General features: G+C 48.7%; 1 protein-coding gene across 2 annotated transcripts in view; it reads right to left on the bottom strand.

Moving 5' to 3' along the window:
- The window catches only part of RHBDL3 (rhomboid like 3), a 55,934-nt gene extending 46,119 nt beyond the window's left edge, over positions 1-9,815 (bottom strand). For both annotated transcript variants that reach the window (XM_058817045.1, XM_058817046.1), the window contains exons 1-2: positions 9,696-9,815; positions 6,265-6,288 (exon numbers count right to left, since the gene is read on the bottom strand). In XM_058817045.1, the coding sequence (XP_058673028.1) occupies positions 6,265-6,288; positions 9,696-9,815 (144 nt within the window). The remainder of the gene's footprint in view (positions 1-6,264; positions 6,289-9,695) is intronic.
- Between the last annotated feature and the right edge of the window lie 3,634 nt (positions 9,816-13,449).

The following is a 13,449-nucleotide window of genomic DNA, read 5'->3' as shown; positions in this document are numbered from 1 at the left end:
ACACTCCAATGTGCAGGTTTCTAGGCTCAGACGTGGAAGGTACACAAATGTGTAATGAGTAGGAAGCCTCCTGAAGATTTTTACAAAACTAGAGACATCAAGCTGCCACTAACTCATGAGCTGTGTAAGACTGACTCAGCCTCCATGTGTTTTTTGGTGTGTTTGTTATGACTCCTTGAAACATTTCAGGAGATGCCTGCTTTTACTGGCACAGGCTTAAGAGTGCTGTGTTTGCTATGCTGACAGTATCTGGTTCATACTGATGGCTTCTACTCCCAACTTTTTGCACTAGTCAAAGCCAACAGTCAGTGTACAGGCTGATGGGATTGGAGAGAGGAGTGCCCAAATAGCCAGGGAAAGGAGAAATAGGATAGCTGACCACAAACTTTTCAAGCTGTAGGGAAGGTGTAAAATAAAGAGATCCACATTCAGCGTAAGGGCTGGCTCGTGCTCCATGTGCAGTGATAGAAGATTAGGGAGGAACCTGGGACATTTTTGCTGTTCATCTTGCAAGGGATGGGAAGATCATTAATGATCTCCATGTGGCTTTTTCATGCTAAGCCATCACTCCAAGGTATTTTGGCTAAAAGTCAAATCTGGGTATAAGCCTGGAAGTGCTGGGAGATTGCCATCCACTGTAATAATACTGGGGATGGACAGAGGCTAATCCAGGCATGGTAAAGGACATTATCCTGCAGAGGGAATAGTCACTTGGACATATATTTGCTGCTCAATGCTCAAGTTTCCCTCCTTGACTGAGGGAAGGATAAATTCCCCTCCCCTTTCCCAGGTTGTATTCAAAAAAGCCTCTGGCTGAAGGCAGTGAGGAATTGACAATCTAGAGGGCAACAGCAAACCAATCTTCAGCAAAAACACATCTACCATCCCCTTCTTCCCTTCAAGGCTATCCACAGGGCCATGAATTTGAAGGGATTCTTTTTTTCCCCCCAACCCCATAACCCAAAGTGGAGGAGTCAAAGGGTTAATGCTGTTTGGCAAAGGTCAGCCCAGTTTGGGGAGAGAGGAGAAAGGGAAGCATTGTGGCCACAGACAGCTCGCTGCGACCACAACGCCACTTGAGAAATGTAAAGTGATGGTGCTGCTCAGAGAAAAGCCTGAGAGCCCAGCTTAAACCCCAGGGCTTTATCACTCACAAAAGCCCAGCCCCTCGAGTCATTAATCGTGTGCTCCATGGCTGGGTGCCTCAAAGAGCAGCAGATGACACATGCCCAGCTGCCACTGCCGCCCCTCCTCAAGGTAGCGGGGCAGAGGCAGGTGCACTCCCCGTGCCCTCTGCTCGGGACTAATCTATTCTCCCTCCTTGTCCTCCGCCTTTCATCTCTTCCAGCAGCCCACGCTGACAACTGTAAATGAGATTAGACTTCAAGGCGTGGGGCAGATGCAGAACCCCCTCTGTGCATTGTAAAGAGACCCTTGTAGATTTTAAAATGTCTCTCCCCTTTACAACGCACAGCTTGGCAGAGGGGGAGAAGGGGACACGTTTCCTGTCACACTCTCAGAAGCATCTGATATGGCAGACGAGGCAGACGCTGGTTTGGGGCCTGGATGCTTATCTCTTATCACCATGGACAGTCTTCCCAGCAGCACCTCTGATTCCCCACTGACCTCAGCAGATGAAGTAGAAAGGTGATGACTATTTCCTACTCGCAGTTTCCACAGCCTCCTGTCTGCAGCACCACTCCATTTAAATGGGGACAGATGTCCCAATGAACACTATAAAGGCAGCAATAGTCCAAAATTCAGGCATGGACTTGAAGGCTGCACAAAACCCTGGGCTCAACCCCCCTGGCTATACTGCTGCTATCACTGCCATAATTTCCTATTCTTTATATTACAGTTTGTGCTCCACCTGTTCCCAGTGATCCAACAAACCAGCAGTGAGGCACAAGTTATGAAATCTCAAGGCACAAACCACTGCCTACAGCTCAGTGAGACCTGCCTGGAGAGGTTTTGCAGCCACAGCTGGCAGGGGTTCGCCAGCAACGATAGGCAGGGGAATGTTTCAAAGTGAAGGGTCATGTTTAGCTCAACAGTGCCCCAGTAAATAAACTGGAAATTCTTTTACAGCGTGGGAAATAGCTCTGCCTGCCTGCACTAAAGGCTACCCAGAAAAAAGGGACAGTTAACATAAAAGATCATTAAGTTCAAAATAATTCCCTTCCTCTGTTACCACCAACAATGATAATAGCTGCCCCAATTTTATGGATTGCTCTGCAATTTCAATTGTTCAGGAACCAGCCCTGGATTTAAGGCAGCTGCAAAGTCAGCATCTTTTAAAGCATATTTTAATGTTTTATGAGACCATGGTGGAGCAGGTTCAGCTGCACCCACTGCTGGTAGTGTCAGCAACTGAACTCTTCCTGGCAAGTGCATGTCTGTCTCTACAGCCTTGTTTCTGAGCTCAAGTTTTCCATTAGCTGCCTACACAGACTGGGTAACTTGGCATCTCTCTGCATTCCCCATAAACTCTGTTCATCTGTTGCCATCACACCCACGTACAAGTCTCAGGGAGGAATCTAGGATTTCTAAAGCAGCTGCAACAAAAACACAGCCTGGATTGACAAGCAATAGGATCAAGGTGTTGAAGCAGTAAGGAGGGTCTTTTTAGAGAGTTTTTTGTGTGTCTATTTAAAACAAGTTTGTTGTCATGACTACAAACCAGGGTATGGGTGAGAAGAAGTGAGAACTCCAAGATGAGGGCTGATAATGCTAATTCATCCTCAAAATCTCAACAGCCATGGGGATGGGGAAGCAGAGAAGATGACACAAGCTCCTAGCATCTAACAAGGTTAAAAGCCACCTTCAGAAGGCAGGTCTGTCCCAAGAACACTGATGTCCTATCCAGCCCCTTTCACCCAGCCCAGCCAAGGGCTGGGTAACACCAAGCAGCTGCAGTCATTGCCAAAGCAGGGGCACTGGGGACACGGTGGCAAAGAACTGCACCCAAGGCCCTAGAGAGGATGTAGCAAAGCAGGAACAGCCCCTCAGAACACTCATCTGCAGAATCACTCTCCAAACATCAGACAACTTGGCTTCAGCAAGGACTGGGAGATGTTCTCATGTCTGAGTGCAAGGCAATTAACAAATCTTATTAACACAGAGGAGCATGAAACTGTCAGCAGCTGCTCCTGGGATTGCTGCATTTTCAACTTTACCAGAAGATTAACAAAAAAATGGGGCTTTGGCCACTGAAGAACAAATGAAGAAAACCCCAAGTGATTGCAGAGGGATGGAGAGAGCTTGCTCTGCTCAGAGCTCAGATTCCTCACAGAGACAGCACAGAGCACGCAGCGATGGTGCAGGCACTGCAGAAGGCAGCAGATGCAGAGCTAATGTGTGTGTGGGGGTGGAGGGTGTTTATGAGCACAATAAATAAATGTATGAATCCCTATAAAAGTTCCCATATAAAAGTGAGTTAGAGCTGCCCGAGGGCCATGGCCTTGTAATAAAAACCACATCTTGCAAGCACAGTATGAGGCAGCAGCTGAACTGTAATTGTCTGGCTGCAGCACTGAAGAGCAGTGAGTCTGCCTGTTCCCAAACTCTTGGGTGAAGTGCTGACCCCACTAAATCCAGGAGGAATTTTGGTACTTGCTTCAGTGTAGTCAGGATTTTGTCCTGGGAAGGGCTTCTTTGAACCTCAAAGCATAGGAAGCAGTTCTGGGTCTGAGTTTTTGTCAAATTTAAGTTCCTTTACTTCTTAAATAAATCAGTCTGCAAGTGGCTGAAGATCCTGGCTTGAGATACTGACAGCTCCCAGTGTGACAGATTAGAGCTGGATCAAAACAAATAAAAAATTCCTACAGAAAACATGGTCAGTCACTCCTCTCTCCTAAAATAACCAAGCAAAAAGCACTGCTTTATGGCTGAGCAGCAATTTTTCCATCAAGAAGTTCTGAATTTTTAATTTAAGCTGGGGAGGGGGAGATCATAAAAAAACCAAACCCCATAATTTTTGTATGTCTAAACAGAAAACTTGCTGCTTTTTTTGGTCAGTAAACTGGAATGAAAGTTTTAAAAATACTTCCTAAAAAAAACCCAAACCAAACAAACGACCATTAATAATAATTTCATTCCCCTCTCAAAGGCTGGGGGTGTGTGCACTGACCTCTCCTTCACAGTTTTCTGGGGTGACAGAGTATAACAGCAACAAGCCACTTGCAGACTACCAGCCTGTAAATTCCCAGCTACTCTTAACACTTTCTCCAGAGCCTTCTCTTGCTCTCTTGGGAGGTGGTGAGTGCAGAGGCACACGTGTCTCAGCTCAGGTGGCTCCCAAACCTCAGTCCCAGCCCAGGAGCCACAAATGCCCGTGCACCCTGGGCCACCCATTGCCACTGCAAGTGCACACCCAGTCAGGTCCTGACTGCCAGGGAGAGCTGCAACTGTTCCCAGTGCCAACACACAGGCTTTCTCTAGTTATTGAGACTGTCCTCATGTTTCACATGTATGCCAATCAGAGCTAAACAAAGTGCTTCCCTCTCCTCCTAGCACATTGCTGCTGGGAGTAGCAACCTTGTTCCATGACAAACAGCATCTTGCAATTCACTGCAGGACTAATTGCATTGCTTTGCTGATATAATGCTCCAGGAAGACGTCAGCTTTGCCCACAGGCAACAAGGACATCATTGATTTATTCAGGACTTATGTGTAATTGTCACAGGTTGCATTCTCTTTGATAATAAAGTCTTACAGACAAGGTTTAAAATTCAGCTGCAGCCCTAATTGAAACACAGCTAATTACTGAAGGTCTGTCTTTACAGCCTGTTCCATTGTTACTGGGCTAGTGTTCTGTACATCCAACAGTCAAACTCCCTCCCCTTAAAAAGAAAAAAAAAAAAAAGGAAAAAATCCCATCTACTATTCATATAAGTCCAATGGGAAATTACAGATTCCTCTCTTTGAGCCTGAGGTAGCTACCAGCCAACAGCCCCATCCCACAAGGACTCAATGACTTCAAAGGATGCTTGTAGAATAAGACTCCAAATTACGGCCAGCGTTGGAGACAGGAGAATTCAAAGCGGCTGAAACAAACATTCAGCCCAGACCACAAGCAATTTATTGTGCATCAACCTCTTCAGTGGCAGCATCCCCTCTGAGCCCCAGCAGATTCAAACACACCACACAATTTAGGTGTGATCAACAATCATAATACCCAGCTCCCAACTGCCTGCTGACTGTAGCACAGCCAACTTGCTGCAGTCCAGACACGTGGATTAGCAGTTGGTCACGGCTAACCCTGTATAAATGAGCACTCATCAGAACAGGCAGCCCCAGTTAATAGCTGAATGATAACAGGACCCCCAGGGTACCAAGGACATCCTTGTGCAGGCTGCACCACAGCTTTGGCTTTGTAGTGCAGCCAGACACAGAGGCAAGATTATCGCTTCATAAAGCAGGGATGAAATCCCATCCGAACTTTATTGCCAGGATGATGCCAGCGTCAGAGGAAGCTCCCTCACAGAAGGTGACATTTACATGCACACACAACAGCACAAAAGTTTATGACATCAAGAGAGTGCTGCAGTTTAGAAGCGAATCAACCCTAGAAAAATCCCTGTTTATAGCTGCTACACATTTCAACCCGGCAGATGGAAGGGATACCACAAAGCAAACACGTCCATTAAAGCAGCTAAAAACATAATCTACAAACTGGAACCCACAACCCAAAACCTCAGCAGCTACAGTCTGGAGCTTTTCAGTGCTGTGCTGACTTCAGCCAGCTACAGAGCTGTCCCAAGGCTTTTACCTGACACAACCAGAGTCTTTGGTACAGAAGCAGATTCTTTGCTCATCCTGTGCAAGCTTAAAGCAGCAGGTCCTGCCTGGATGATGTAACCCTGCAGAAGTCAGTTTAGCTGCTGGGGAGCCATTTCGAAGAACCTTGTGCTGGTTTTACAGGTCTTAGTCTGCCTGCCTGAGAGAGCAGAAGATCCTTTAATCCCCAAGCAAGGACAGCACAACTGGCAGGAAACAGAGCACCTGCTGCAGCACCTTGGCTCAGCCCCTGGGTCACCAGGGATGGGCTCACTCCTGTCCCGGGCTGCTCTGAAGAGAAACTGAGAAAGGCCCAAAGCAGCCGTGATAATTATGACTTGCACACCAGCATCCTGCATGGGAGCATGCAGCACATTTCTCCTAGGCTGTATTTTAAATGCAGGGGAAAGCCAGTACAGAGGGAATTAACCAGAGGTTAGGCTCTTTGCTCACAAGACAGAGAGAATATATCAGTTGTTCACATACCTGATCAAATAGGGCTTTCCAGTGCTGAGAGGCAGCATAAGGGAGGAAAAAGAGTAAAAAGAAGGTATAAGAGCAATGACATTAACATGCAGTAAACTGTAGAAGTATATTCTAACAGAGAAATAACCAAATGATTTAATGCCATTTCCAACATCCTTCTTCATCCCAGAATCACCTACCCTTCCGGAGGAGGAGGAAGGGGAATCTACCAAACACAGGGAGAACAGTTTTCATTTACAAATCCAAATTTGGATGAACTCAAAACATTCATGTGTTAATTCTGTTTTCTCCCACTATGTCTATTTGCAGGCAAGCAAGGAAAAAAGGGGTTTTTAGTCACAGAGATCAAGAAAGCTCTGTGTATACTGACGGAATGGATGAATTAGCAATGTTTTTCCAGATCACTTTCTGAGATCCTGTGGCCCAACACTGACCCATCAATTCCTTTGCTGGGTTGTCAGAGCCCTGTCTGCTGCCTGCTCCTGAGTCTGGCTTTCTGCAGGCTTTTGATAAGCCATCAGTTCTCTGAGCCTCACATGTCCACATCTGAAAAACAGCTAATTCCTCCTGTGCAAGGTGGGAGGGTGGAAGGCTGGAGAGAGCCCACTGCAAGGATTTACCCCACATCTTCTGTTCTATCAGATCTGCCTTTAAAATGCTGTATAGGAGGAAGCTCCACTTTGATGCTCACAACCATGTGAACACTCCACAAGTCCTTGTCACTTGGAAACAGAAAAAAATAGCTGGAAACTGGCTCAGATTTCTGCTTTGTAGGTGAGACTGATATCAACTCATCTCCCTGCCTCACTGTCCCATGAAACAGAGGAAATTCCTACTGAATTGTTTAAGGCTCTCATCTATCCTGGATTTAGGGGCCAGTTGAGAAGACAGCAACTTCCATGGGGCAGCACTGGGGTAACTACTGGCTTGGGATCCCCAGAAACATTTGAACATTTCCAGGTCCGTTGTTTTCTCATTTACCTTCCCAAAAAAGAAACAAATTGAGTAAAACAACAAATATCAGACCTTTATAAGCAAATCTCCTCACAGTGCTATTAGCAAAGCAGAAATCTGGTTAGAGTCTTATCTAGTCTTAGAAGAACATTTCCTTTCACATGGTAGGCAAATCTAAAGCAGAATTGACTGAAGAGACAGTGGGGCATCAGGCCACTGAATTACTTTTCATTAGTTAAGTTGTTGGCTCCCCTCCTCCCATGTCTCTCTCCATTTATAAGCTCTCATTTATCATCATAAATCAGTCCAGCACTTTAAACAGAACATTTTGGGACTGTCTGAATCCTGGCTTTATGGAATGCTGCTCTGAGAGCTACAATGACATCACAGCTGAGCTGTTACACACTGTCAAGGCTGTGACAGCCAAACCTTCACTGTGTTATATTTTTGTGGTTAATAACATATAAAGAACTGACCTTGTGTCAGTTCTTGCTGGCTAAGCCAGAGAGCTTCCATCAGGCTTTCAGATGTAATAGCAACAACACAAATCAACCCCCAGCTAGGTCTCAGGGGGCACAGAGCAGTTGAAATTTTCAGAGATGATGCTCTGTAGCCTGCTTGTTTCAGCAGGAAATCTTGGCTGAGTAGAAGGAGGGCATTTACACCGCTTCCTGCTTTTCTGACTTGCAGATGATACATGATACCTCAGGCTTCTGTCACATCATCTATTGCCAGGTCTCAGCTTCCCATAACCAGTGCAGCTGCAGGCTTCGGTTTTGTTGATTATAGAAAACAAGGTACAGAGTCAAATAACAATGCAAGTAATGGCAAGACACTGCAAGCTGGATCTGACCCAAGCTCTCCTACCTCAAGGTCAAGCAGGAAGGCAGCAGTGGAACTGGGATGAGAATTTAGACTTCATGAGGGACAGCTCCTGTCCCAGGAGCCCAAACCTGCCAGGCACTCAGCATTTCAGCATCTCCTGGGCCCCCTGGCAGGATTGGATTGCTAATGGCTGCGTTTGTGTAGAGGCTGGAGCAACTCCAAGGGGCTCACATGTATCACAACAGGAAATCTTTCGCGTAGGACCATCCAGACAAGCACAAAATTTGTCAGAGAAGAAAAGGTCACAGTCTGATGTAAGCCAGCAATGGAATTTGGAAACCTGGACTGTAAAAGCTCCAGGAAAGCCACCATTTCCAAGTCATAGCTACACACACTCCTGACTCAGGCATCTCCTCTTAGGACTGTCTGGCAGTGCTGTAGCAGAGGTCAACCTGCATCACACGCTCCCTCCTGACTGCACTGTGCTCAGGAATACAGACTGGGAATGCAGCTCTGGCAAGCAACTGCACTTCCTCCATTGCCCTCTGGGAGGAAAATCCAACAGTAACCGAATTCTAGGTGATTCAGAAGGGCTGGGGGGTGAAACACAGGCTCTGTCCCTAAGCATGCCTGGGCGGCTTCCTCCAGCAGCATCAAAAAGGCTGAGAGAGGGCCGAGGGAATGTGCCGCTGCTGGACGTTCAGCTCCCAAGTGTCCCTTTTGTAGTGGCGCAAGACCCGAGCCAGAGCCCGCTTCAGAAAGACATTTAGTATCCCTGCTCTGTGTCTGACAGGCTGGAACAGACCCTGCACTTACCGCTGCAGACTGAGCAGACACTTTTCAGTCCTCATCCCAGCCAAGTTTGCTGGGAATGAGAGCTGTGAGCAGTCCTGGGATGCACCAGCATCTCTCACGTTCACTCCCTCCCAGACAGGTGCACGGCAGCTCCTGCCTCCGGGTCCGGCAGATGCAGAACGACTGCCCGAGCTCTGCAGGCACTGCCGCCCAGCACGGCAGGAGCAGATCTGGAGTGCGCAGGACCCCTTCGCGTCCTTCTGGGCTGGGTGAGCAGAGAGCGGTGCTAAGTTATCCATCCCTCACGTGCCTTCAGAGCTCGGAGGGTGGAGAGAAGCCATCAGCCCTGCCGAGCCGAGAGAAAACTTACTCGACTGTTTGTTGCTCGGGGGCTGGAAGAGGGAGCAGCTCCCGAGAGCGGGAGCGTTTCACATCTGTCACCCTCAGGGTGGCTGTGACTCTGGAGGAGCTCTCTGTCCCCCGGCAGCCTCTCGAGACAAGGCGTCAGCTCCTCGCCAGGCTCCAGAGTCGCGTCCGTGCGCAGTCCGATGCCCCTGCCCGATCAGCCGCCACCCGCCGGACACGGGCACCCAGCGAACCGGGAGCTGTCCGGGCTGCCGGGGCTGGGAAGGACGGGAGCTGCGGCCCCGGGGACGGAGCCAGCCCGGCGGCTGCTGGAGCCCGCAGACACCCAGCGGCGGGAGGCGCGGAGGGCGGCGGGGACGGCGGCTTTCCCTGGTCCCGCAGGGTCACCGGCCCCGCTCCTGCGCCCATCCCGGGCTTCAGCTATGAATAGCTTGAGCCGATTATCCCGGCCCGGGGGAAAGGGGGGAAGACACCGAGCAAAGGAAACTTACATCCTCTGCGGCCATAGGTAGGACATCTTCGGAGTCCAGCACCTCGATTTCTTCCGCCTCCGAGCTGGCAGCCACAGCAGGGGAAGAGCTGGCGTGAGGCTCCGGCAGCCTGTCTCCCATGCTTGGAAACGGTCCCCCTCCAGCCCCCGCCCCCCCTTCTCCCCAGATCCTTAAAGAAATTAAACCTAGCTGCCGGTTGGCAAACTTTCAAGCGCAGCCGAGCCTGCCTTCATGACTCCCGCAGCCGGGAGGGGAGGAAATCCTCCATGCACGGAACATCCAATTAGCGCGGGCAGCGCCGGCGGGCGGCATCCCCGCGGCCGCGCTCCGGCCGGGGCAGTGACCCCTCCCCGCCTCCCGCCCCTGCGGCCGGGCGGTGCCCCCGGCCCGGGCACGACCGGCGCCTCCCCCGAGCCATCGCCCGGGGACGGGGGTCCGCCCTTCCCGCCGCGGGGGGAGCCCCGGGGGCGCTCGGAGGCAGAGCCCGGAGCTGCGGCACGTCCGAGATGCGGGCTGGGCGGCGGCGGGGGGGCAGCGCCGGGTGGCCCCTGCCCAGGGCCGGCACCGCCTCCCACGGGGCGACCCGCGAGGCTCGGCCGTGACCGGCACCGGCACCGGGCAGCCCCTGCGGCGGGGCCCGGCCCGTTCCTGCCCTGCCCTCCTGCCCGCGGACAGGTGACCAGACGTGCCGGTTCATCGGGGCTCCCTACAGACTTCTCTGTCCTAGAGGCTCACCGTCAGAGGCTGGTGCGGGGGTTTACATCTTTTACCATAATTATTTGTTCCTATATGTCAGGATGGACAACTTAACCATCTGGAGCCTGGATTAGGAACTTGAGGAATGCCTTGACTGCCGGCAAAAATCCAGCAGTTTTAGCTTCTCCCAATCAAGTACAGAAATAGCAGGTTGGCAAGGGGGAAGGGCGAGCAGAGCCAGGCTGATCCACATGGTGCCAGTGCCTCTGCTTTCTGCTAAAAGCCAGACAGAGCACAGTCAGAGCAGAGTCCAGCACCACAGGCTGTGTTTTCTTCATGAAAAGGTCCGGTACCAGATCAGACACACCTCAGCCACGAGTACAGAACCAAGCTGGAAGCCCCTCTTTTCTCTACAACCTGTTTAAAAATCAACCAACCACAAAACCAAAAACAAATCAGCTAGAATACCTCTGGAAAAGGAGCAGGATCTTCCATGCTGCAGTAGCAGGGCACACACAGAGAAGTAAAACCAGAGCCCTTGGACCTGAAGAGAACTTTTCAAGCTCAGGATTCAGGTAGGAAAATGACAACAAAATAAAAGCTCTTCTCAGGTCTTCAGTGCAGCTGACAAAGAGGAGGGCTTCTGTCCCCTTAATGACATCAGTGAAACAGAGCAGACCTTCTGCACATTTAAAGGCAATTCCTGGAGCCATTTCTCCCTGGTCTAGAGCCTGTCCAGCCTGCTCTCCTGAAGCATAAGAGCAGGATACCAAATCCAGCACTTCTGAGAAGCACTAACCCACTTCACTCACACCACTCCTGCCAAAATATTCCAGGCACTAAACAGTGATTATACAAACAATCTCTTTTTGATTGAAAAACTAAACCTCATCAAAACTTCAAAACAGATGGATAAGCAAAAATATGCTATGCCAACAGAAAGAAACAGCAGTCATTATGTCTGTAGGGAGGAGGGAAGTGAGTTTTTAGAGTAAAGAGAGAATACATGAGCTGAATTTCAGGGGTAACAGGTTCCATTCAGCTGGGGACTGTATCATCTCTGATTCCAGATGCTAGTGGGAAAATGCCAACTGTGAAGTCTAACAGGAATGCAATCAACAACAGCGAGAACCCCCAGAACTTCTTACCTTAACACCAAACTCCCACTAAATTGAGAAATTGCTGCAAAATTACAAGTTCATTTTTCTTCTCTAAGGACTGTTTTTCACTACTGGTAATGATAGAGTTTGGGTTGTTTTTTTTTTTTTTTCAGGGAAATATCTCTGCACATTGCACATATGAGCTAGTGCTGTGCTATAATTGCCACAGAAAGGAAATTAACAGTATTCTAATGAGGAGTTTTGTTACAGACAAATTATCATCTTGCAAGTGTGTGAGAGGCTCTTAATTTAGAATGCCATTTCTCCCCACTGCATACCCTGGTGACTCTACCTTGGAAGACAGTAATTGCTAGATAAACTGGGGGGTTGTGGGCCACCCCAGAGCAGATGCAGACAGAAGGAGGGACTTCAGAAGAAATGCAGACAGAAAGGACTTGAGATAATAAACCCCAAGCCGTTTTCACACTCAGTCATATAGGCAACTTTTACATTCCAAATACTGCAACCAAAATGTAGATGCATGGCCTCCCTGCATTGGGGGTGGCTCAAAAGGTCAGCTCATGAATATGCAATAACCCCCCTCAGAGCCGGGACCCAGCCAGCATCTGTTAGCTCAGCCCTCTGGGGCGAACCTGAACACTTTGTGCACCAGTCCTTCCTCCACCCGAAGGAGCCCTAAAGCTACAAAACTTCCCAATTCTTTTCTTGTAGCTTTTACAAAACTTCCCAGTTCTGACAATTGGAACTATGTGGAGAAAGCTACCCAGCTCGATTTCCATACCAGAGCTCAGCCAGCTGGCCAGACTTGGGAGGCAACTTCTGAAGGAAAATGCAAAATTTTGGATCAAAACCCCAGAATGCTGCACACAAACACAACCTTAGGAGGATATTAGATTGCACATACAGAGCTGGGACTGGATCAGACCTCTCAGATTCATTCAGCTAAAAACCTCTAAGGACCACAGATGGTTTGAGACAGGGGCTTAAACTCAAGCCCAAAAGGTAACAGTGGTAAAGGACCCTGAGCATCACACTCCTTGTGCTGGGACAACACAAGTTTACCTTTCAGAACCAATATGAATCAGACTATATGTGCTACCATTTGGCTTCCCCCTGACTCATGGGTACTCTCCCTCTTGAAGTGAAGGAATAGTGGGAAAAAATAAACTCCAATCTCCTCTGTGATTTCTAACTTGTGTTGAAAGACCACCATTATGACCCTCCCTATTCCATGTTGTACTTGGAACTTTCCAAGTGCAGCACTGAAAAAGCACTAGTCTTTCCACCTGCACCCCTCTCTGCCACAGTAACTGTTATTGGTTGCAGCTGGTTCAATTTGTCTTTTTGGTTATTGTTAGGGAAATAATTAAATCTGCCATTAACCCTTTTTTGGGGCAGTTGTCTTAAAAGGGAGCTCTCCTATCAGGTCAGCCTTGTGGTATTTTAAAATGTCTGCTTGTTTTTGCCTGTCACCTGCTGGGATCATAACACAGGTTCATTCCTAAACAAAATAATTGTTTGAAATTGAGACCAATTAGTAATTTAAGGTTAATTTCCAACATAAAATCAAGTCTTGCTTACTATTAATCCTGAACTGACAAGCTTTCAGACAGGAGGTCAAAGCTGAGGCATGAAGGGTGTGTCTCCGAGGAAGATGAATCAAGGTCTTTGTCCTATCAGTGACTTTACACCATGGTCAGGCAATTCATGCATCAGACTGAGCAGGAAGAAATTGAGTCTGGTTGTGGAAAACACAATGAAAGAAGTTATTAGAAAACTGGTGGTGCCAGAAGAAAGAAAACAAATTGCTGTTGAGAGTAAGTGGGCTGGGGTTCTGCTCCTTCTTCCCAGCACTTAATTGCAGTAGCTAACTTTTGGACATTCTTCATTATATAGAACAGAAGAATTTCCCCTCACGGTAACTCATGAGAGGAAGA

This window comes from Ammospiza caudacuta, chromosome 19, assembly GCF_027887145.1.
Source record: "Ammospiza caudacuta isolate bAmmCau1 chromosome 19, bAmmCau1.pri, whole genome shotgun sequence".
NCBI classification, from domain to species: domain Eukaryota; kingdom Metazoa; phylum Chordata; class Aves; order Passeriformes; family Passerellidae; genus Ammospiza; species Ammospiza caudacuta.
The sequence above is the reverse complement of the archived record's forward strand: the minus strand, read 5'-3'. Positions and strand labels throughout refer to the sequence as shown.